This window comes from Equus przewalskii, chromosome 30, assembly GCF_037783145.1.
Source record: "Equus przewalskii isolate Varuska chromosome 30, EquPr2, whole genome shotgun sequence".
NCBI classification, from domain to species: domain Eukaryota; kingdom Metazoa; phylum Chordata; class Mammalia; order Perissodactyla; family Equidae; genus Equus; species Equus przewalskii.
In genome coordinates, this window is record NC_091860.1 from 4,200,394 (window position 1) to 4,226,989 (window position 26,596).

At 35.3% G+C, this 26,596-nt stretch overlaps 1 protein-coding gene across 21 annotated transcripts in view; it reads right to left on the reverse strand.

Moving 5' to 3' along the window:
- CCDC7 (coiled-coil domain containing 7) overlaps positions 1–26,596 on the reverse strand; it is a 463,736-nt gene that overhangs the window by 200,848 nt on the left and 236,292 nt on the right. For 20 of the 21 annotated variants that reach the window (XM_070601703.1, XM_070601701.1, XM_070601699.1 and 17 more), the window contains 2 exons: positions 6,095–6,205; positions 1,131–1,241 (listed from right to left, as the gene is read on the reverse strand). In XM_070601703.1, the coding sequence (XP_070457804.1) occupies positions 1,131–1,241; positions 6,095–6,205 (222 nt within the window). Of the gene's footprint in view, positions 1–1,130; positions 1,242–6,094; positions 6,206–26,596 lie in introns of those variants that run through there. The other variant, XM_070601721.1, reaches the window with a different exon arrangement.

Sequence of the window (26,596 nt, forward strand, 5' to 3'; positions counted from 1 at the left end):
GTTTCCAGAGTCTCAATTAATTATAGGCAGTTCAGTTCAATGCTACAGTGCAGGCCTTGACACCAGCAGTACCTGACACTGTGACTGTCACAGAGGTTATTTCCCAAGATGGAGGAACTTTGTATGCAGCAACTGACATCACAAATGCCCTTTACAGCATCGCTGTCCACCAAGATGATTAGGCTCAGTTTATCCTTACATAGAATGGGTTGTAATGCATTATTACTATTCTTCCACAAGACTCTTTAAATTCCCTGACTACCTGACATAAAGATCATCAAGGTCATGACCTGGAAAAAGTCCCATTGCCAGAGGGGCCACTAGCCTTCCACTCTATTGACGACCATCATCCAAGTGGGCCCAGAGAAGGGTAACAGCAAACAAGGACTGAACATCCTGTTAACCCACATTAATATAGACAAGGCACAAGAACCTGAAACCCAAGTGAAATTCCAGAGCATCTATGGAAGGGGCACAATATCTCACTGGAGAGTAGACAATTGCTAAGCCTTTTGGCCCTCTCTGGACCAAGACATAGAAGGAGCCTCAGCAATTTGGTGGTACTATTTGTCTACTGGTGATCCACACTCCTCATGTAGGTATCTCACCCAAATATCAGGTTACCAGAAAGATCTCTGCATTTCAGTGGGACCTGACAAATGGATGCCCTAGAGGTCCTTTGACAGACCTCTTAGTCATCCTTGCCCTTGGTGCCTACAATCCACATTTTCCATTTGAGTTACAGGTCACAGCATCTCTCTGTTCACCAAATGTAGGCAATGACTGAAAGACACCGCAACTGACCAGAGGCAACTGCTGGACTTATGGACCCATAATTTCCTGGAGTGAGCTGATAAGCACACACCCTTTGAAGGTCAGTTGATGGCCTGTTTTTGAGTCAGACTGAGTACATGACCCATGACCATAAAATAATCTGAGTACCATAAATCCCAACCAAAATGTACCAATACTTTTATTTCTGTTCTCTAATTATCTTAGGGTATTAATACTTTAGGTCAAAGTGTAAAATTTCTATAAAACATATGCCTAAATACATATTCATAAACCAAACAAAAAGACCATCTGATGAGTTTTAAGATATTTTAGTTATCTATAATTATTATACTTACTAGTGAGTTCTTCTCTTCTGAGAGTTCTTTGTTTCTGTACTTGCAGTTGTGTTTTTGGCACCAAATTTTGATTCTCCTGCATAAGCTTTTCATCTGGTACTTTACCATCAGCTACATAAAGAGATACATTTAGTCCACTAAATGGAAAAACAGATTTATTGTGAAATCGCTGGATTTCAAGTTTATAATAATTGTGCAGCAGCATTTTCTCTCATTTTTATAAAGTTTTAAGTAAATTGCCACAATGCTAGACTAACACAAAAAGTGTGAGATCAATTTTAATGGACGTGTGTTACAGTGGTCTCATTATTTCATAAATATTCCTAGGCATAAAAAATGTTTTATATTAGTCTCTAGTTTTCTTGGGTTGTTTACACTTTAAGTAAATAAATATTCATAGATCAAACAATGAAAATGTATATGTACAAGTTTTTCATTACGGTATTATTTGTAATTGCAAAATATTTAAAACTACCTAAATATACAAGCATGGAGAATTGGTTGAATAAGGTATATACTATAAACTATGGTAGAGTATAAACAGCTATACCTACTACTGCAAAAAGAGTGCAAAACATCTCTGTAACATAAATTGGATTTCTAGGAGTTAATGCTAAGTGAAAAAAACCTGAAATAGAGAATATCTAGCATCCTACTTTTTGTGAAAGAAAGGAGACATAAGAAAGAAATACATAAAGAGGAAAAAAAGAGAGAAAACGATTTTTTAAATGAAACATAGAAAACATAAACCAGAAAACATTTTAGTTGGAGACCTGTAAGAGGAAGGTGAGGAATGGGGAATGTAAGGGAAAGAATGACACTTTATAAATACTTTTTTGTATACTTATTACTTTTTGGAGAAGGTTCATGTTTATACATTCCAAAAATAAAATTAAAGACAAGAAAGAAGACTAAAACTGAAAGCAAACTTAATGAACCTACTGAAGGAAAAAATAAGCACGAACCCAAGTAACTCATCAACAGTATTTGACATACACCCTCAGTCTTAGGCAAGAGTGGGCTGCAAAAAACATTCACAGAAATTTTTAGTAGGTTCTTGTCCTAGTGGTATCAGCTAAGCAATTATGAAACAATTTTAGAAGTATTATGGGATTGAGCAAATGCATAAATATGTTGATGTTGTTCAAAGTCAAGACTCACACTGTGGAAGGACATACCCACATGAAATCAAGGAAAGTAAGAACAAGCCCTGAGGAGATGAACTGGAATCGAAGGTATCTGTAAGGACCATAATTTCTAAATATGTGTATATGCATATAGATAGATAGATAGATAGATAGATAGATAGATAGATAGATGTTCCAAGTAAAATCCTATATGTGATCATAGGCAATTACAAAAACTTTACCAGGCAGTCCTTATAGGGGAAAGCTTCCCAGACCACAGTGACTTGATGTACAGCCAGTGCACTGCAGGCATGAGAGGTAGTTGCAGTCAAGGACTCAGGCTGACCCTTAACCTCCACTTCTAGCTGACCATGATCTTCCATGCATCCACATTCTAGCCCAGGCACCTCCTTTCAGAAGCCTCCTTATGAGGGAGGGAGGCTCAGCTGAGACACTGCACTATTCATACGCCTCTATCAGACCACCTTATCAGGAGGACCTGGAAGACATCTTTCTCGGTCTGACTCCGTGTAAAGCACTTATCCACTCCAAATTCTGCCCCCTCTATCTTCCCCTGGGCCCAGGGTCCTTAAGACAGCAGGAGCCTTTTGGTGGAGCAGTGAGACGTTGCCCCTACACTCTCAGGTCTATGATGAGACACCTGACGCTTGCCCAGTACTGTTCTGTGGAAAAAATGGAAATCTGGTGGGGCTTCAGCCCTTTTCTGTCTAGACTCTTGCTTATACTATCACAGTAAGTGAATAAATGCCTAATTTTACTTTTTTGGTTTCTTATCTTAATTGACCAACTTGACAACTGGCAGTACTCTTGCTGACAAATTGGCACAGCGAGCAAAGTGGTCAATGAAATATAATGCCCTTCTGGAAAAGCAAAATCCCTGAGATCCTACAAGGCACTTTTGGGAGGTGTTAATGAAGACTTGTGTCACTCTTGGACTGTGCAAGTAGATCACTGCAAGCATCTGAGGATCCAGTGGGGCACTTTGCCAGTCATGCCAATGAGTCTTAGAAAGTGCTGGTGGATGCCATGGAGCACTCTTCGAAAGTTCTAATAGATTGTTAAATAAGACTTCCAATTTGAGGGAAGATTAGTCCTTCACTTTAACCTCCAAACTCTGGTGGAGTTCCTTTTGTGGGTCAAATTAGAGATCTAACAGAGGAACTATCAGAAAGCTAGGGAAGAAATTCCCTAGCTAATGGTTATAGTTCACCAGAGATGAGACCAAAAGCCATCAGAGACCCTGCAAGCTGAGTCGTACTCTATGACCATTGTTAACCCTAAGTCATGACACTGATGGACAGCACGTATTGCTGCAAGTTTTTGAGACTCAGGTCTTTCATGAAAAAGAATGTAAAGGCCCTTGGAATCACTTTACCCAGTGACTTGAAGAGACTTTAGAGACTTGGGTAGTTCACCTGCATGACGAAGAAGGCAATCTTGCTAAACTTAGTGAATGAGAATGGCATCTTGTGAGGTGCATTGGTACAGATTCCCTATTTCAGAGTGTGCTGACAGTGGCCACTTTGCCTAAAGACCGGGAGGAAAATGGGAAGGAATACAAAAAGATACAAAAACTGAGACTATCTCCATCCTTGGTTGGCCCTTTTTGGGCTCCAATAGTTTTGGCCCACATGACATGAGTTTCCATACTGAAAAACATGGATGGCTACCTTTCCAGAGAGTATAGTATCCTGGCTAGTCCTCCAGGTGGCCTCTTGGGCACAACTGGGAGTGAGAACAATAGATGACAAGATTGTCGACACTCAAATTTTTAGGTTCACTTTTGTCAATCCTATTGGTTATCAAGCTCAATAAAACTTCTTCACAAGGTGTGTCAATCAGTTGTGACACAATCAGACCTTAATCAACAAATTTTTGGACATGCAAAAATTAGCTGCTGTCCAGACAGAAAAGGAGGGATGTAAAAATGATAATAATGCACCTTCTACTGGATTATTCGGGCAATGGCCTGACTTAAGATCTATGGCTCTGACGACTATACAATGGGATCTCAAAGGAGTAGCTTGATGGAATCTCCACCAAGGTATTCATGGTTAGACTATGGTCCATGGAGGACACAACATGAAGCCCCACTAGGGTTCACATGGTTGTGACCAGTATGGATAATACAAGTGCTATTTCCTCTCCCTCAACCAATGAATCTTGAGACAAATCAGAGAACCCCATATACATTTACTCCCATCTCAGCTTTCGAAAATAAACAAGCTGGGCCTTTTGGATATTGATGTACTGGTAACTGTGATCCCCACAAGCCCCGGCACCAGGATGAGGGGGAAACAGATAACATGCTCAGGTTTGGGGGCACCACCATCAATAGAAACCTTTTCCAGGCCAGACTACAGAAGATTCTATTGTTATTGCCTCTACTACTGAATGTGTTATTGGTATAGATGTATTAACTATGTGACCCACCACTCACATTCACTTCCAAGTTCTGACGGGATTTGCTGCAGTTAGGGTATTTTAAAGGGTCATGTGGAAGATCTTGAGCCACCTAACTACCAGATCCTAGTACCAATATCTACCCAAAACAATACTGACTGCCTTGGTATAAAAAAGAAATAACTATCCTTATTGCTGAGTTTAAGGAAGCCAACTCTGTAGACTATTTCTCCATTCAATAGCCCCACCTGGCCTGTGCACAAAACTTTGAGTGCCTAGGGACTAAGTTGATTAAGACTGCACAAAGTGTTAGTGCCAACTTGGCACTGACATTATGACTGTCATAGAAGCTATTGTCCAAGATGAAGGAAATTGGTGTACAGCAACCAACAACTTGAACTCTCTTCAGCATCTCTCTTCATGCAAATGACCAGGATCAATTTACTCTTATGTAGAATTGGTTGAAAAATGCCACTAATGTCCTTTCACAAGGCTCCCTAAATTCCCCATCTGTCTTTCATCAATGGGTAAGGCAAGACCTGGGAAAAGTCCAGCTCACAGAGCGAATATTAGCTTTCTACTATTTTGATGACATTTTTTGTTGGGCGCAGACAAGTGCACCATCCAACAAGGATTGGACATCCTGTTGGTCCATATGAGGCAACATGGTTGTGCCATTAATAAAGACAAGGTACAAGGACCTATTATCCAAGTGAAATTCCAGGGTGTCATCTAAAAGGGACGTAACATCATAGTCCAGAGGAGATATCTGCAAATCTTTTGGCCCTCTCTTCCTCAAGTTATAAAACAGTGGTGGGACTCCTATTACCAACATATTCACATTCTACCCACAGGTATTTGATGGCACATATCTAAGGAGTTAGCATAAAGGCTATTACCGTTGAGTGGAGACCCATTCAACAAGATGCTCTGGAGGCCACCCAAGCTGCCTTCTATACCCCTGTGATCCTCAATTGCTTTTTGAGTTACTGATCTCATCAGTTACCCCTCTGATCTCAAACCGAGTATCTCTGTTCAGCCATTGGAGCCTATTGCAAAAAGACACTGAAATAGGTAAGAGGCACCCATTGATTTTTGGACCAGTAATCTCCTGGGGTTGGCTAAAAGGTTCACACCCTTTGTAAGCCAATTATTGGCCTGTTATTGCCCTTGGTGGACAGTGATCACATTACCCATAGGTATGAAATAATCATATGGTCAGAAATTCCAACCAACATGTATCAATAATTTTGCTCTTGCTCTCTAGTTATCTTAGAAGATTCACACTTTAAATCAACAAGGAAAATTTCTACAAAATATATGCTGAGATACATCTTCATGAACCAAAGAAAAGGGATTTCTGATGAGTTTAATTTAAAATAATATGACCTTATTTATAATTATTATACTTACTATTGAATCTTTCCTCTGTGGGAGTTCCTTGTTTCTTTATTTGCATTTGGGTTTTTGAAACTGAATCTTGATGTGCAAGCATAAGCTTTTCATCTGGTACTTCATCATGGGCTACATAAAGAAATGAATTTAGTCTACTAAACAGAATAAAATAGATCTATCGTGTATTACCTAGACTTCAAATTTATGCAAGTGTACAGCAAAATTTTCTCTCATGTTGACAAAGTTAAAAATAAATTACCATAATGCTAGATCTGATACAAAAATGGTAAGAAAAGTTTTAATGAGTGTTTTTGAAGCTCTCTCATTATTTAATAAACAGTTCTAGGAATTAAATATATTTGTAATAGTCTCTAGTTTCCTTGGGTTATTTATATTTTAGGTTAATATATAAGCATAAATCAAACAATGAAAATACATATATACAGGGTTACTTATTATAGCATAATTTTTAATTGCATAATATTCAAAACCACCTAAATGTTCAAGCATATGTTATTGTTTGAATAACCTAAGATACATACTATAAACTATGGTATGATATAAATAATAATATATAATGTGATACAAACAGTTGTACATACAGCTGTAAAATGAATGGAAAAGTTCTCCAGAAACTGACTTGAAATAATTTCCAGTAGAAAATGTTAACCAAAAAATAAAAGTGAAAAAGTAGAGATCTAGTATGTTACCTTTGAGGTAAGAAAGAAAGGGAAATAAGGAGAAAAATAGAGAGACACTTGCCTTTACAAAATAAAACAGGAATAATAAACCAGAAAACAATGCAGATGGTTACTTACACGGAAGGGGTAAACTGGGGAATGTAGGGGAAAGGATTCATGAAAAGACCATCTCTCTTTCTCTCTCTCTCTCATATTTTTATTTTTAGAAACCGGTTAATAATACTCTACATATTCCAAAAAACAAATTATATTAACAAGGATAAGAAGAGGGCACTAACAATGAAAGCAACTTAAGAAATCAACCAACCAGGGAAAAAAAGGGGGGGGGGGGAACTAATCCAAGTAACTCATGAATACAGTATTATTTCCTCAGTCTTCAGTAAGAAAAATAAAATCATGATTTTTTTTTGGTTGGAAGATTGGCCCTGAGCTAACATCCATGGCCAAACTTCCTCTTTTGGCTGAGGAAGATTAGCCCTGAACTAACATCTGTGCCCATCTTCCTTTATTTTGTACATGGGATGCTGCCACAGCATGGCTTGAGGAGTCGTGTGTAGGTCCATGCCCAGGATCTGAACCTGCAAACTCTGGGCTGCCGAAGCGGAGAACACGAACTTAACCACTACACCACCAGGCTGACCCCATGAAATCTTTTACTTGGTTTGTTTTTCTAGTGGTATGAGATAATAAATTCTAAAACAATTTTAGAGTCCTACAGAATTGATAAAATTAGCAAATATGTTGATGTTGTGCAAAGTCAGGATTCACACTATGAATGAAAGGATGTATACATATGAAGTGCGGGAAGGCAAGAACAAGCCCTGAGAGGATTGACTGGAATTGAAAGGATCTGTAAGAATGTATGATTTCTAAACATATCTATGTGTATATGCATGCATATATGCACATGTATGTAAGTATATGTGTGTATGAATATGTATATATGTGTATGTGTGCATATATATATATATATATATATATTTGTGTACATTTTCTAGTCTGTCTGCTCAATGCACTTAGAAGAAAAGACACCCCAATACCACTACGTTTCAGATCTTGGTTTCCAATAACATTTCCCATTTAAAACAATCAGGCCTTCTAGGAAAATTGGCTGATTTCAGCTACAAAGCAGGAAATGTACAAGATTAGCTTGGGACATCTTGCCATACTAAATAGCAGACATTGTCATCTCAATGACTACTAGGGTCATGTCATAAGGACATAGTGATTATCTTCAATAAACTCCTACTTGCCAATGCTAGGACAATTTACAGCTAAAAAATAGAGAAGAGCGTGAGCTATAAAACCCTGGAAAAATAAGAATACATGATTTCGTACCACTAGTGAATGACGAATGAAAGAAAAGAAATGGGAGCGAAGGTAGAACTCTTGCTTTCAATAGAATGCCACATACCAATTGGATGAACGTAGAAATGGTACTAGAGTTGGAAAAGCATCATTTTGGAACCTTCAAAGTAGAGACTAGTTCAGGAAAGAATTATGAATACATCCTAAATCAAGAAAATTTTGATAGAGAACAAGTCATTTGCATGATCTTAAAGACTCTTCCTATAGATTGCTTATTAGTAGCTAAGGAAAAAATAATAAGATAGAGAAATCAGAAAACACTCTGACCAGGTGATCATTATTAAAGTCACAAATTAATGACAGATGTACACAGTGTAGTTCTGGAAGTGACACCCTAAGAACAACATCAGACAAATCCAAAATGAGGAAACTTCTCTAAAGAGACAGTAGACTTTAAAAATTTTACTGTCATAAAAGACAAAGAAAAGCTAGGGAATATTCTAGATTAAAGAAGCCTAAAAACATAACAACTACATGTAATACCTGAGACTAAACTGGATTCTGTATTGGAAAGGAAAAAAGGTTATAAAGGATAATATTGGGTTAAAAAACAAACATTGGATGAATGGTAGATTAGAAAAAAATATTGATCTTATCTACTGAAGTTGAAAACTGTATTGTGACTATGCAAAGAATAGGAAATATATGCTTTAGTATTAGGGCTATGATGTACTCAGCTTCCTCTGAAATAGTTCAGAAAAAATATACATATCTATGTTATGCATACATATATAACATACTATATAAGAGAGAGCAAAAGATAAAGACAAAAAAGCAAATGGGAAAAAAATTTAACAATAGATTAATCTAGATGAAGGGTATATAGGTGTTATTTGTACTTTTTTTCACTTTTCTGTAAATTTAAAATTATTTCTAAATAAAGTCTTGAAAAAGGCATTTTTTTAAATGAAAAAAGAGATAAAATGAATGTGAGAGAAAGTAACAAATACTGAAACTAGGCAAATGAGATTCAACATGTGGATAATAAGAGTCTCCAATAAAGAAAACTAAAGCAAAGGTATAAAGCAAAGCTTGACGTTCAAGGACAAAAAGGACAGGGAAACTGTTATTAACATGAAAAAACTCAAAAATATAGTTCCCATGAGTCTGTCCTGAAAAAAATCTACCCTAGAATGAGCTTCATACAACCCAAATCTAGAGAGACAGCAAATAAGGACTGGTGATAAACATTAAATACATACTTGTAAAAGTAAGACTAAATGAAGGTTAAAAGAGAAAGAGTATAGTACGTAAGAGTTTTATGACATGTCAATACATATACAGCACAACTATTAAAAATTGTAGGAGAGAATGAAGAAGTCATATTCAAAAATATTTGACTATTCTCAATAATTATATGGAGTGAAAGTATTAATATTGTTATTCTGAGAGTGTTGTATATGTATTTTTTAATAAAGCAAATGAATAATTATGAAATTTTCTAATCCTATTATTCTCTGTACACTTAAAATGCAAGATTCTCAGTATGGAAGAAAGGAAATAAAGAACCAATAAAAAAGAAGTTAAAAAAATCTCTGTAGTACATTATTTGACTTGAAATTTTCTGTAAGAACTCATGAGTTGCCTTATTCTTAAAATGTGTGAATGTGTGTGTTTTCTATTTCCATCCAATGAAATGGCATATAAACAGTGACAAACCCTGTAGCAAAAAAAATAAAATACCATTTCCCACAAAAGAAATGAGAATTCTCAGAGAAACGGCTGATTCCATTTGGAAGCAAAATATGTACAAGATAAGCTTGGAATAGTTTGTCATACCAAATAGCAAGGAAGCTATCAAAGATGACTCAGGTCATGGCAAAGGTCTCAGGTACAAACTGAAGATCCCACCAGGCAAAGATGCCACAATTTGACCTTCCCAAAAGATAATAACTATAACTGATTGAAATCCATGTTTAAATGCATAAGTTCATGATGATATTTTTAAAATAATAATTGATCACTTTCAGAAAATTCATTATAATGAACACAGGTATATAAAGAAAAAGAGCCAAGTATTTACCCTGTTTATACCATATAATCAGTACCACTGAGTAACAAATTAGTAGATGACAGGAAGTGCCTCCTTATAATAGTATTCCAATTAATAAATTAAAAAACATAATAAAATTAGATTATCATCTTTTGGTAACTTCCAATAAATTAAGAGATATAGGTATTAAGTTTCAAGGGCTGCTAATGTCACAACAAGAGAGACAAGCAGACTCCTTAAGTCTCTCTATGAAAGGAACAACACAACCTATAATATTGACAAAGAAAGCAAACCTGAATCCAATCAAACCTCTGGATCCAGCTGCCAGACGGCAAAGGAACACAGGGAAAAACTGCACCATAATTATGCAATCAGGAAAATCCTGATTGTTAAAAATTCTATGGGGCAAATGCTCTGAGTTATGCAGTTCATAAATTATAAGGAAAATAGAGAGAGGAGAAACGATAAGAGACTTAAAAGATATATAAAATTTAAAATATGAGTCACACACTATAGTGTCTACAAAGGCACATTTGGGTGGTCAAACTATAAAGATGTGCAAAGAAGTGATTTAAGGTAAAAATCAGAAGAGCAGTAACTGTTGTGGAGACGGGAGGGCTATGATTAGACAGGGCGTGAAGGAGATTCTGGAATGACTGGTAAAGTTTTATTTCTTGATCTGGGTAATAGTTTGAAGGTTTTCCCCTTAAACACTTCACTAAATTTCACATTTATTTTGTGTGGTTTTCTCTATCTGCTTTATTTTCAGTTTTAAAAAGCTAAATTTCATAGAGGGAGGGAGTTGCATTGGATTCCATCAGGAACTTGTGAAAATGCTTGTCCTGGAACACTTTAAACTAATTCTCAAGTTGTACTGTCTCCGTTGATTATCAAAATAATTATTTGTTGTACATAATATTATTCCCTCATTTGTACATGAGAAAACTGAGGCACAGAGAAGGTAATTCGTTTAACCAGTCACACGATTAATCATTGGCTGAGCCTGAATTCATACCCAAGAAGTTTAGCTTCAGAGACTGAGCTCTAAATCACTATATTCACTTCCTCCAATGAATAAAAGAAATACAAAAGGAATATAAGCATAGATAATAAATAGAGGATATTTTAAAATTATAAGATGATATCTTATATATCTTTGTACCATAAATGATAAACAAATCTAATGAAGTAGATAACATTCTAACAAAATATAAATTATCAAAATAAACTCAATGAAATGTAGAAAACTTGAACAAACTAATGTCTTTATGATATCGACCCTGATATCAGTTTCCCCACATTAAACCCAGCATATATGGGGTTAAAACCAAAACACTCATTCCTTGCTTACTGTCTGGCTTCCTGGCTCCAGAATCCACTATCCTCCATGGAGACAGACACCGCCAAGGACAAGCACTTGAACTATCTCCTCCCACAAAGAGATACGGGCTGGTGGGAAAGCTGCTGACCAGCAAGGTCATGAGCTCCCTCCTCTCTGCAAGCGTCTCAAGGCCAAAGACAGGCTGGTGGGAAAGCTCCGACCAGCAAGGCCATATGCTCCCCCTCCCCTACCTAAAGCCCCAAACAAAAACCCTTCCTTTTAGCTTTTTGGGGAGTTTGGGATTTGAGCGTTAGCTGCCCTCTCTCCTTGCTCAGTGCTGTGCAAAAATAAAATTCCTACTTTCTTCCACCACACCTGGTGTCAGAGATTGGCTTGCTGCGCAACGGGTGAGTGAACTCACTTCAGGTTTGGTAACATTTACAGGAAAATATTGAAAATCTACCATGAGAAATGTCACAAGATCAAAGAGTTTTAAGCGAAATTTCTATGAAACCATCAAAGATTACTGAATATCCATGTTATATAAGCCATAAAATTTCTAGGAAAACGTGGATTTTATCCATTTCACTTTATAATATAGTATTCTGATGCCAAAACTACAGAAGGATAGAACATAAAAATAGAAGAGTATCATTTACTAATTGTATAAATTGAGATAGGTTAGACTATGCTGAAGTATCAAATAATTGTAAAATTCCAGTGGCTTAAACACAAAGATCTATTTCCTGCCCCTACTACATGTCAACTGAAGATTACCTAGAGGTTCTGTTCCACATTTTCACTCTGAAAGTAGGCCTGATATAAATTCTGCTATCTGCAACATTCCTGATGATAGCAGCAAAGGAAAAGAGAGAATAAGGGGAAGTACACAGTGGCCCCTAAAGCTTCCACACATGATTGATTCATACTTCATTGACCTAAGAAAATCACATGGCCACATCTAAGTTAAGTCAGGAAGGTGACATCAGCAAGATGGAAGAATAGGAAGCCCTAGATCCTCTTTCTCCCCATGGAGACACCAATACAATACCAGGACTGACTCCCTTTGTGAGAAATGCAGAGATCAGTGAGAGGCTTTTGCACACTGGGTGAAGATGAATCAGTCACATTGAAGCCAGAGGGAAATTTGTGACACCCTCTAGCAATAATCTCTCCTCCCAACAAAGCACCAGTCAGAAAATACTGCCAGCTCCCAGCTTCTCCCTGGGGAGGGAAGGAAAAGATTGAAACATACGTCCAAAGTTCTGACTTTTGGGGGCTGCCTGAGGGACTGTTTTCTGTCTGGCCTGATCTCAGCACTGACAGAAAAGGGTCCAAGGTTGGGAGCTTCTGAGAAGCAAAAGTGATGTTATGAAGTAGTACACACTCACTGGTCATAGACCCTCCCTCCAGCTCAGTGCAGAACAAGGAGGCCAAAAACCCAAATCCCAGCTTCTTTCTGGGGAGGGAAAAAATAGAATATTCTTCCACATATCAGCTTTTCAGGGGGATGACTGAGGCACTAGCTTCTGTATTGTCTGTCTTGAAGTGCTGATGGGACTCAGCATACTCCAGTTGCCTAGGGACCACTGAGAACAAAGACAACAGTTTGGATTCATATGCACACAATGCCAAAGCCCCTCTCTCCAGTTCAGTACAGCACAATTGGGAAATCAGTCCCAGCTTCTCCCTGGAGAGGAAAGGAGAAGACTCAAATATACGTTCAATGTTCATACTTTTCAGAGAACCATCCAAGAGACTAGTTTCTGTCTTGTCTTGTCTCAGAGCATTGCCAAGACTCCACATACAGAATATGCCTGGGGACTGCTGAAAACAAAACAAACAAAAAAGATTTGGTGGTGTGCTGCCACTCCTGAGGACCTGTAGAAGCTCAGACAGACACCAGAAGGGGCAAGAGATCATGAACTCCTGAGAAAAAAGGGCAAATATCTCTATTTAAGAATTTATATACACAAGTCTAGAGAAGAAACATCCACAAAACAAGTCTAAGAGGTCTCCATAATCTCTAGCCAGGCTGAATGGTGAAGATCTTCCCCTGTATGAATCCAGCCTATAAGGACTGGGGGAGGGGTAGTTTTTCCAATGTGCAGACACCACCACAAAGTGTCAAGGAACAAGAAGAAAGAGGGAAACTTGACCCAATAAAAGGAACAAAAACAAATCTCCAGAAACCAACCTTAAAAAAATGGAGATATATGAGTCACCTGACAAAGATTTCAAAATATTCATCATAAAAATGCTCAGCTACCTCAGTAAAATGTTGCATGAATGAAATGAATGTTTCAAAAAAGAGACAAAATACTTTTTAAAAAACAGCACAAAAATGGAAATTTTGGAGCTAAAGAGAACAATAACTAAAATGAAAAATTCATGAGAGGGGTTCAACAGATTTGGTGAAGCAGAGGAAAGAATCAGCAGACTCAGTGAAGGTCATTTGAAATTATCCAATCAGATAACCAGAGAAACAAAAGAAAAAAATAGAAATGTAAAGAATTTAAGGGACTAAAGAGATATAATAAAGCAGACCAATATACACATTACAGGAGTCCCAGAGGAGAAGAGAGACAGAAAGAGGCAGAAAGTTCACTTAAAGAAATAATGGCCCAAAACTCCTCAAATCTGGGGAAGCAAATTGACATTCAGATTCGAGAAGCCCAAAAGTTTTCAAAAAGGAAAAACCAAGATATTGTCCACACCAAGACACATTATGATCTAAGTAGTAAAAGTCAAAAGCAAAGAGAATTTTGAAAGCAGCAAGAGAAAAGTGACTTCTTACATACAAGAAACACTTACAATACTAGCGTCAGATTTCTCAGCAGAAAACTTGCAGGCCAGAAAAGACTGGGATGATATATTCAAAGTGCTGGGGGGAAAAACTGCCAACGAAGAATACTATATCCAGCAAAAGAATCCTTCAAAAATGAAGCAGAAATAAAGACTTTCCCAGATAAACAAAAGCTAAGGGATTTTATCACCACTAGACATACCTTAAACCAAAGAGAATCATTCAAGTTGAAATGAATGGAAGCTAAACAGAAACACAAAAGTATACAAAAGTGTAAAGCTCGCTAGTAAGGTAAACACATAGACAAAGACAAAATACTGTTATATTGTAACGGTAGTGCATAAATCACTGTTAATTCTGGTATACAGGTTAAAAGACAAAAAGTATTTGAAAAACTATAATTATAAAAATATATCAATAAATACAAAATATAAAAAGACGTAATTTGTAACATGAATAACAAAGAAGGGGAGTAAAAGAGCAGAGTTACAAAAAGAGCAAGTACCCACAGAACATTATCTAGAGTAGATCATATGATACGTAACAAAACAAATCTCAGGAAACTCAGGAAGATCGAAATCATACAAAGTATGTTTTCTGACCCCAGTCGCTTGAAACCAGAAATCAGTAACAGAAGAAAAACTGGAAAATTCACATATAAGTGGAAATTAAACAATACACTCCTGGACAACCAGTGAGACAAGGAACAAATGCACAGGGAAATAAAAAATTATCTTCAAACAAATGAAAATGGAAACACAGCATACCAAAACTTAGGGGATGGATCAAAAGTGATTCTAAGAGGGAAGTTTATAGCAATAAATGCCTATATTAAGAAAAAATATCTCAAATAAACAACCTAACTTTACAACTAAGTATTAGAAAAAGAATAAAAAACCAAGACCAAAGTAATCAGAAGAAAGGAAATAACAAAGATTGGAGCAGAGATAAATGAAACAGGGACTAGAAAAACAACAGAAAAATCAATAAACTAAGAGCTATTTTTTGAAAAGTTAAACAAAATTCAGAAACAAAATTGAGAAACATTTATCTAAACTAAGAAAAAATAAAGACTCAAATAAATAAAATAAGAAATGAAAAAGGAGAAATTATAACTGGTATCACAGAAATAAGGATAAGAGACTACTATAAAAATTGTACACCAAAAAATTGGATAACCTAAAAGAAATAGATAAATTCCTAAAACATACAACCTACTAAGACTGAATTATGAATAAATAGAAAATCTGAACAAACAATAACAATAAGGAGATTGAATCCATAATCAAAACCTCCCATCAAAGAAAAGCCCAGGATCAGATGGTTTATTGGGGAATTCTACCAAACATTTAAAGAAGAAATAATACCAATCTTCCACAAAGTCTTCCAAAACTTGAAGAGGAGGGAATACTCTCAAATTCATTTTACGAGGCCAGCATTACCCTCATATCAAAGCCAGATGAGGACATTACAAGAAAATAAAACCACAGGCCAGTATCTTTGATGAATATAGATGCGAAAATTCTCAACAAAATCCCAGCAGATAGAATTCGACAGCACATTAAAAGCATCACACATCATGATCAATTAGGATTTACTTGTGGAATGTAAGAATGTTTCAACATACAAAAGTCAATAAATGTGATTATCACATTAATAGAATGAAAGATAAAAATCATATGATCATCTCAATAGATGCAGAAAAAGCTTTTGACAAAATTCAACATCCTTTCATGATAAAAGCTCTCAACAAATTGAGCATAAAACAAACTTACCTCAACATAATAAAGGCCATATGACAAACCCACACTGACATCATAGAAACCCAACTCACAGAAACCAAGAATAAAATAGTGGTTACAATGGGTTGGTGGATGGGAAAAACAGGGAGATGTTGGCCAAAGGGTACACATTTCTAGTTGTAAGATAAATAAATTCTGGGGATCTAATGTACAACACGGTGACTACAGTTAACAATAGGGTATTATATACTTAAAAGTTGCTAAGAGAGTAGGCCTTAAATGTTCTTACCACACAAAAAAGGTAATTATGTCAGGTGATGGATGTGTTAACTAACCTTATTGTGGTAATTATTTTGCAATCTATTTGTATATAATCATCATGTTTTACACCTTAAACTTATACAATGTTATATATCAATTATATCTCAATAATTATATCTCAAAAAAGAAAACGGAAAACTTATTTGTCAATCATAGCTGGAAAAAAACCTCAAAAAATTAATAAAAGAAAATCAGTACAGAAAATAAGTAAAAGAAAGCCAGTCTGTAAAGACAAGGAGAGGAGATCATTTTTCAAATGCACAGACACTGAAACAACTGCCAAGGAACAAGAAGAACCATGGAAATATGGCATAAAGAAAGATAGAAAAATGTCTCCAGAAACTGACCTTATAATGTTGCTGAGGATTTCAACACTACTATAGAACAACAAATGTATACAAACATGCCACCCAATAGCAGAAGAATACACATTGTTCTCAAGTGCACACCTAACCTTGTCCAGGATAGATTACATGTGAGGTTACAAAACAAGTCTTAACAAATTTAAGATTCAAATCATACCAAGTATATTTTTCTACCACTATGGAATGACACTAGAAATTAACAGCAGAAAAACTGGAAAATTCACAAAGATGTAGAATTTATAAAACACACTTTTGGGAGTTTTTTGGTGAGGAAGATTGGTCCTGAGTTAACACTTGTTGCCAACTTTCTCTTTGCGCTTGAGGAAGATTGTTACTGAACTAACATCTGTGCCAATCTTCTTCTATTTTGTATGTGGGATGTCACCACATCATGGCTTGATGTACAGTGTGTAGGTCTGTGTTCAGGATCCAAACCTGTGAACCCTGGGATGGTGAAGTGGAGCGTGTGAATTTAACCACTACACCATCAGGCCAGCCCCATGAACACACTTTTGAACAACTAATGAGACAAAGAACAAATCAAATGGTAAACTAGAATAAATCCACATGTATATTGTCAATTAATTTAGGACAAAAGAGCCAAGAATATGCAATGAAAAATGGACAGTTTCTTCAATAAATGATGCTGGAAAAACTGGACAGCCATATGCAAAAGAATAAAATTGGACTACTGTCTTATACTGTACACTAAAATTAACTCAAAATGGAGTAGAGGTTTCAATGTAAGATCTGAAACCATAAAACTCCTAGAAGAAAACACAAGTGGTAAGCTTCTTGACATTGGTCTTGGAAATGACTTTTTAAATTTGACACCAAAAACAAAAGCAAAGGCAAAAACAAAAATAAACAAATGAGACTACTTCAAACGAAAAAGCTTCTGTGCAGCAAAGGAAACAATAACAAAATGGAAAGGCAACCTACAGAATGGGAGAAAATATTTGCAAATCATATATCTGATAAGGGATTAATATCCAAAATATATAAAGAACTCATATAACTCAATAACAAAAGAAAAAAAACCCACCTAAATCTTATTTAAAAATGGGCGGAATGATCTGAATAGACGTTTTTCCAAAGATATACAGATGGCCAACAGGCACATGAAAAATGCTCAACATCAGTAATCAGTAGGGAAACACAAATCAAAACTACCATGAGATATCACCTCAGACCTGTTAGAATGACAATTATCAAAAAACGGTAAGTGTAAGTGAGGATATGGAGAAAAGTGAATCTTTGTGCACTGTTGGTGAAAATGTAAATTGGTGCAGCCACTATGGAAAACAGTATGGAAGTTCCTCAAAAAATTAAAAATAGAACTACCATATGATCCAGCAATTCCACTTCCAGGTATTTATCCAAAGGAAACCAAAACACTAACTTGAAAAGATATATGCACCCCTGCTTATTATTCATTGTGCAATAACCAAGACTTGGAAGCAACCTAAGTGTCCATCAATGGCTGAATAAATAACAAAACTGTGAACGGTGAATGAATAAGAAAAAGTAATATATACATAAATGGAACATTATTCAGCCTTTAAAAAAAGGAAATTCTATTGTTTGTGACAATATAGGTGAACCTCAAGCACATTAGACTAAGTTAAATAGCCTGTCACAGGAGGACAAGTACTGCATGATTCCATTTATGTGAAGTATGTAAAGTAGTCAAACATCTAGAAGCAGAAAGTAAAATGGTGGTTGCCATGGGCTGGAAGAAGGGGAAAATAATGAATTACTCGTCAATAAGTATAAAGTTTCAGTTAAGCAAGATGAAAAAGTTCTAGATATCTGTTGTTGAACACTATGCTTATAGTTAACCATATTGTACTATACACCTAAGAATTTGCTTAGAGAGTCAATTTCATATTATGTAGTGGTTTTTTTTACCACAATACAAAAAAAAGTTAGTTATGTTTAGTTCCATATGTCCAGAATAAGGAGAACATAAGTATTGTAAGAACTCTAATAACTACTTCATTAATATAAATGCAAAAATCTATAATAAATATAGTAAATAAAATGAACTAATGTATTTTGAAAATCACCATGACCAAATAGGACTTAGCCCAGATGCAAATATGGGTCTATATTTAATTCACTATATTAATTGACTAAAGGAAAAATCATATAAAAATCTCAGTTGATTCTCAATGAGAATTTAATTTTTGCCATTCCTAATGAGTGAGGAATAAAGAAAAACTTGAACAAAGTCAATCTAAAGCAAATACTAAACTTAATATGAAACATTATAAGCATTCTTATTAAAGTCAGGAATAAATAGTAGATGCTTCTCAAAACTGCTAATTATTTAGCATTATGCAAGAGATCTTAACTAATGCAAAATGACAAAAAAAGAAATGAGGAAAAATGTAAAGGCACTAATGATCATTATATACAATTAATATAATTTTCCATCTAAAACTTCCAAGATAATCAATAATGAAAATTAATAGAGCTCAATAAAGTAGCAGAATAAAGGCAAACATTCAAATGTCAATAATTCTGCAGATCTGTGATATCCATTTAGAAAATGTAATAGAAAATATTACCTTCTAATCACAATAGTTTTTTAAAAAACTAGCAATTAGTAATAAAATTTTAAAAGTTTTGGCAAAAATTTTGAAAACTATAAACTAGAATGATAAATCAATTAAAGTAGCTAAAAGCTCAATGAATTGTTTGGTGGCACTTAATAGGCTAATTTACAAAAGAATAAATGCACAATAGTCAAGAAAATTTTGAAAACTAGATATAATGAAGATCAAAGTAGTCTGTCAGACACCAAATTTATAGGAATTATCAAATTTGTCCTTAGTGAACCAGGACAAGAAGATACAAGTAGGTCAATGTAATTGAATAGTGAATCCTGAAATAAATTCATAAACCTACAAAATCTAATTATTGATACAGTTTCTTTTAATTCAGTTCAGATACTATTATTCAATAAAGGGTATTGAAACAATCAGCTCACTATGTAGAAGAAATTAATGGTAAGTTCCTATCTTACATTATATATGAATATATGCATAGTCCATTATCATCCTCTCTTTCAGTAACGAAATCCCAATTTTTAGCAGGAGTGTATTACAGCCCAGATAAAACACATTTCTCAGCCTCCCTTGCGCTCAGGGATAGCCATACGACTGAGTTCTAATTTAGACAATGAAATGTAAGTGAAAGTGTATGTGGAAATTTCACGAACTCTCCTTAAAGAGAGACGGCATTCTCTTTAAGTCACCTTCTTCCCCTTGTTAGAATACAAATGTGAGGCAGCTTTGTAAGGAAGAAAGAGCAACAAATAGATCTTGGTTCCTTGTTACTGTGAAACCACCAGACCCTTTGACTACCTAGTTTCAGAATTATTTATGTGGGATAGAAACTTCCACATTGTTAAAACTACTGTTACATTAAAGTTTCCTGTTAAATGCAATCAAAACCAACCCTGAGACACACACAAAATGAACTCCAAATGGAGTAACAGAAAATAAATGTTGTAAAGAAAAAGGCTATTAAGGCAACAGAACAATTTTAGGATATGCATAAATAATCTTGAGTTTGAAATGGCATTCCTAAGCCTGTCATGAAACCCAGAAGACATAAAGGAAAAATTAATACACAAGAAGATTTTTAATTTTATTACTGAAAAAGACACCAAAAATAAAAATGAAAATATAAATAATAGATTGAGGATATTTATTAACAACATATATAAAAAAGCACAAGGGTCAATATATACAATAAAGAGCTTTTGAAAAATAAAGTGAGAATATACAAATACTCAAAAGATATGAACAAACAAGACCCAGAAAAATAAGTAGATAAAATTGATAAGTATATAGTATTAAGCCCAAACTCAGGACCTGGCACAAAGCTGTATTTGTTAAATAAATATAATATTTGTCAAGTATTTAAATATTTGTTAAATAAATTATTTGTTGTTTGTTAAATAAATAAAATTCATTCATGTTTTTAAGGGATAATTAAAGCAACAAAGTTCTATCTGGGACCCAATTTGACAAAAATATTAGAGGTTTATATTATTCAGCATTGAGGAGGGTGATAGGAAAGGAACACAATTCACATTGGAGGAGAAGATAAATTGTTAAAACTTTTCAGAGGACAATTTGGCAATCTCTATCACTTTTTAATATGCATGTATTAAACTTAACAATCCTACAAAGCCCTACAATAATGCTATGACCAAAAATCAAGGACATATGTGCAAAGAACACATATTACATCATTGGTTGTAATAAGAAAGAAGTAAAACCTATCTAAATAACAAAAAACATTAACTTGATAAATAAATGCCATTGAAAACCTAATCTGTTATGATGAAACGATAGGCACAATATTTTATTAAACGTAAGAAAAAAATGGTCCCATTTTTTGTGTATGAAATACTCTATAAATGAGTGGAGCTTATATATGCTTAAAACACTTTCTGATAGGATATACATTCAATTATCAATAATGTTAATCACTTTGGAGTGAATTGGGGAAGGAAGAGTAAAGGGAAGAAAGACATTTTCTTTATACTTTTTCGTACTGCTTGAATTTATTACAGTGAATGCATATTACCTTTGAATTTAAATATAAAGATTTTTACTTAAAAGTATGCATCTTTGTAATTCCTAGAATGAATTATATGATTATATGGGTAATGCTGAGGAAGCGAAGCATTACCCATATAACCATAAACAGGGAAAACCACAAGGAAATATTTGAACAGAAAGTAGAAACAAGAGAAAAGAATATTAACCGTATTTGTTTTGACAAGCAAATAACTTAAAGTCCCTGTTAATAGACAAAATGAGCAAAGATTTGTATATTTGTATCAAAAAGAAACTCAAACTACATTCTGCTTAAGAGAAATAAACTTCAACAAAATGATTGAAGAGATTTAAAAACACATATAGAAAAATATTTAAAAAGTAACCACAAACAAAAACATGAGGATAATATTCATACCATCCAAAGTAATACTCAACATAGCACTTGTGCAATGGCAGGGTAAGGACAGCCAAAAACCTATTCCTCCCTAAAAGCAATGAGAATGCTGGCCGATAATCATCAGAGTCAACACTTTGAGAACTCTAGGTTTTAAATAAAGGCTTGCAGCAATATGAGAAGCATTTACTTAAATGGCTGATTTTGGGTAACACCAATGAGGTTTCTAGCATGTTAACTTGTCCTTCCATTCCTCTCTCCCCAGGTCCATTGTTGCCTTGTAAACTAACAGCACTACAAACATAGTAGCTGTGAAAACCAGCAGCTTAGCAGCCACTAGAGAGGACAAAATACGTTTGGAGATTCCCCAAAACACCATTCCTAGAGAATAGTAACTATTTGACACATCTGGTAGCTTGCTGAAAAGCTGCACTGTCAGGGCATGTACTTATTTGACCAGACCTAGAGCTGCCTGCTCTGTACAGAGCAACCATATCCCCAGGACATTTGTCAAAATCTATCAGTGGTAATTGTTTACCACAGTAGCTGTGTGATGCAGCATTACCAGTTGGGGCTAAGAAGAGTCCAACTAAAAAGTCTTAAGAAATACTGGGAACTGGATGTCCATAAAAGGTGGCTTTATAAAGCTCTGATATATTCCTGGGAATCTAAAAGGCAAAGAACTTATATGGGACTATGTACATATCCAGGAAAGACACGAAAATTTCCTAACCTCTCACCTGTGGATAACCTTGAGGCTTTGAGTAAGCATGAAGTGAAAGCTAGAGCAGATTTATAAACTTCCTGCCTGAGCACTGAAGGCATGCCCCAACACAAACACAGCGCCCCTCAGCAGGGGCTGAGAGACTTCAACACATTTGAGGAAATCTCTGTCCAATCATTAGCAAACCACTAAGCTAACTGAGCAGAGACTTCAGTGGCCACAAGGAACAAAGAATACAGACTTTACAGACTGGTCAATAAATTCAGTAAACAATCAAATAAATAAAAACAACAAACCCTGGGGAAGGGGAGGAATATATTTCCATACTTGCACATTATATTTAAAATGGCCAGTCTTCAATCAAAAGAAAAAATGAGACATGCAAAGAAACAAGAAAGTGGCCAATACACAGAAGGAAAAAGAAGCAGTCAATAGAAACTGCCTATGAGGAAGCCCAGACATCAAACTTACTGGACAAAGATTTTAAATGAGCTTTTACAAATATGTTCAAATAACTAAAGGAAACTATGTCTAAAGAATTAAAGGAAATTATAACAACTTGTTACCATGAAAGAATATCAGCAACATGGTAGAATTTTTTTAAAATAATCAAATAGAAATTCTGGAGTTGAAAGCACAGTAAGTGAAAGAGATGGAATCAAAGGTAGGGTTAAAAAGGCAAAGAAAGAATCAGTAAAAATGAAGAGAGGTAAATTGAGATTATCCAGTCTAAAGGTCAAAGAGAAAAAAGAATGAAGAAAATTAACAGAGCCTCAGAGATTTGTGGAAAAACCCTCAAGAGTATCAACATATGCATAATGGGCATCCCAGAGGGGAAGAAGAGAGAGAAAGAAGAAATAATTTGTGAAGAGATAATGGTCATTAACTTCCCAAATATTATGAAAAACATTAATCTTCACATAAAGAAGCTCAACAAACTCAAACTAAAATAGACTCAGAGATCCACACATACACATATCATAGTCAAATTGTCAAAAACTATTTTCTAGAAGTCCCAAGATTTTTTTTTCATTATTTTATTGAGGTAGTAATAGTTTATAACATTGTGAAATTTCAGTTATACGTTATTATTTGTCAATCATCAAATATATATGTGCCCCTTTACTCTTTATGCCCACTCCCCAACCCCCTTCCCCTCTGGTAACCACTAATCTGTTCTCTTTCTTCATGTGTTTACCTTCCGCATATGAGTGAAATCATGTGCTGTTTGTCTTTCTCTGTCTGGCTTATTTCACTTAACACAATACCCTCAAGGTCCATCCATGTTGTTGCAAATGGGATGATTTTGTCTTTTTTTATGGCTGAGTAGAATTCCATTGTATATGTATACCACATCTTCTTTATCCATTCATCAGTTGATGAGCACTTGGGTTGCTTCCACAACTTGGCTATTGTGAATAATGCTGCAATGAAGATATGGGTGCATGTCTTTGACTTGTTGATTTCAAGTTCTTTGGATAAATACCCAGTAATGGGATAGCTGGGTTATATGATATTTCTATTTTTAGTTTTTTTGAGAAATCTCCATACTGTTCTCCATAGTGGCTACACCAATTTGCATTCCCACCAGCAGTGTATGGGGGTTCCCTTTTTTCCACATCCTTTCCAACATTTGTTATTTTTTGTCTGGTAATTGTAGCCATCCTAACAGGTGTAAGGTGGTATTTCATTGTAGTTTTGATTTGCATTTCCCTAATGATTGGTGATGTTGAAGATCTTTTCATGTGCCCTGTGGCAATCTGTACACCTTCTGTGGAGAAATTTCCGTTCATATCTTCTGCCCATTTTTTGATTGGGTTGCTTGCTTTTTTGTTGTTTAGTTTTACGAGTTCTTTGTATATCTTGGAGATTAACCCCTTGTTAGATATATGATCTGAAAATATTTTCTCCCAGTTGGTGGGTTGTCTTTTCATTTTGTTCCTGGTTTCCTTGGCCTTGCAAAATTTCTTGAGTCTGATGTTGTCCCATTTGTTTATTTTTTCTTTTGTTTCCCTTGCCTGAGTAGACATGCTATTCAAAACGATGCTGCTAAGACCGATGTCAAAGGGTGTATTGCCTATATTTTCTTGTAGGAGTTTTATGGTTTCACGTCTTATCTTCAGGTCTTTAATCCTTTTTGAGTTAATTTTTTTTCTTTTGCTGAGGAAGAATTTCCCTGTGCCAACATCTGTTGCCAATCTTCCTTTTTATTTTTTGTTTTTTGCTTGAAGAAGATTCACTGTAAGCTAACATCTGTGCCAATCTTCCTCTATTTTGCATGTGAGTCACCACCACAGCATGACTGCTGATGAGTGGGTGTAGGTCCACATCCAGGAACCAAACCCGAGCTGCTGAAGCAGAGTATGCCAAACTTAACCACTAGGGCACAAGGCTGGTCCTGAGTTAATTTTTGTGAATGGCAAAAGATAATGGTCTACTTTCCTTCTTTTGCATGTGGCTGTCCAGTTTTCCCAGCATCATTTACTGAAGAGACTTTCCTTTCACCATTGTATCTTCTTGGTTCCCTTGTTGAAGATTAGCTGTCTGTAGATGTGTGGTTTTATTTCTGGGCTTTCAATTATGTTCCATTGATCTGTATGTGTGTTTTTGTGCCAGTACCATGCTGTTTTGATTACTATAGCTTTGTACTATATTTTGAAGTCAGGGATTGTGATGCCTCCAGCTTTGTTCTTTTTTCTCAGGACTGTTTTAGCTATTTCCAGGTCTTTTGTTGTCCCATATGAATTTTAGAATTCTTTGTTCTATTTCCATGAAGAATGTCATTGGGATTCTGATTGAGATTGCATTGAATCTGTAGCTTGCTTTAGGTAGTATGGACATTTTAACCATATTTATTCTTTCAATCCATGTGCAAGGAATACCTTTCCATTTCTTTATGTCATCATGAATTTATTTCAATAATGTCTTATAGTCTTCATTGTATAGCTCTTTCACCTTCTTGGTTAAATTTATCCCTAGATATTTTATTCTTTTTGTTGCAATTGTAAATAGGATTGTATTCTTGAGTTCTCTTTTTGTTTGTTCACTATTAGAGTACAGAAATGCAACTGATATTTCTAATTTGATTTTGTACCCTGACACTTTTGCTGTAGTCGTTGATTATTTCTAATAGTTTTCTGATGGATTCTTTAGGGTTTTCTACATAAAAAATCATGTCATCTGCAAACAGCAAGAGTTATTTTTCTTATTTGTTAAGGTGGCCCTGTATTGCTATGAATTTCCCTCTTAGGACTACTTTTGCTGAATCCCATATGACTTGATATGCTGCATTTTCATTTTCATTTGTCTCCAGGTATTTTTTGCTTTCTCCTTTATTTTATTCTTTGATACATTCGCTGTTCAGTAGCACATTGTTTAGTCTTCACATACTTGTCACTTTCCTAGCTTTTTCCTTGTAGTTGATTTCTAGTTTCCTAGCATTATAGTCAGAAAAGATGCTTGATATGATTTCAGTCTTCTTCTTAAGTTTACTGAGGCTTGCCTTGTTTCCCAACATATGGTCTATCTCTGAGAATGTTCCAAGTGCACTTGAGAATAATGTGTATTCTACTCTCTTTGGTTGCAGTGCTCTATATATATCTATTAAGTGTATCTGGTCTAGTTTTTCATTTAATTCCACTATTTCCTTGTTGACTTTCTGTCTGGATGTTCTATCCACTGATGTATGTGGGGTGTTGAGGCCCCCTACTATTTTTGTGTTGCTATTAATGTCTCCTTTTAGGTCAATTAATAGTTGCTGTATGTACTTTGGGGTTCCTGTGTGAGGTGCATATACTTTTATAAGTGTTATAGCCACTTCATAAATGGAGGGTCCCTTTTATCATTATATATTGCCTCTCTTTGTCTCTCATTGCCTTTTTTATCTTGAAGTCTGCTTTGTCTAAGTATGGCAAAACCTGCTTTCTTTTGTTTGCCATTAGCTTGGAGTATTGTCTTCCACCCCTTCACTCTGAGCCTGTTTGTCTTTAAAGCTGAGATGCGTTTGCTGGAGGTAGCATATTTCTGGATCTTGTTTTTTAATCCACCCAGCCACTCTGTGTCTTTTGATTGGAGAATTCAATCCATTTACATTTAAATGATTATTTATATATGAAGGCTTAATAGTGCCACTGTGTCACTTCTTTTCTGGTTGTTCTGGATTTCTCTTGTTTCTCATCCCATGTATTTCTGACTGCCAATTCAAT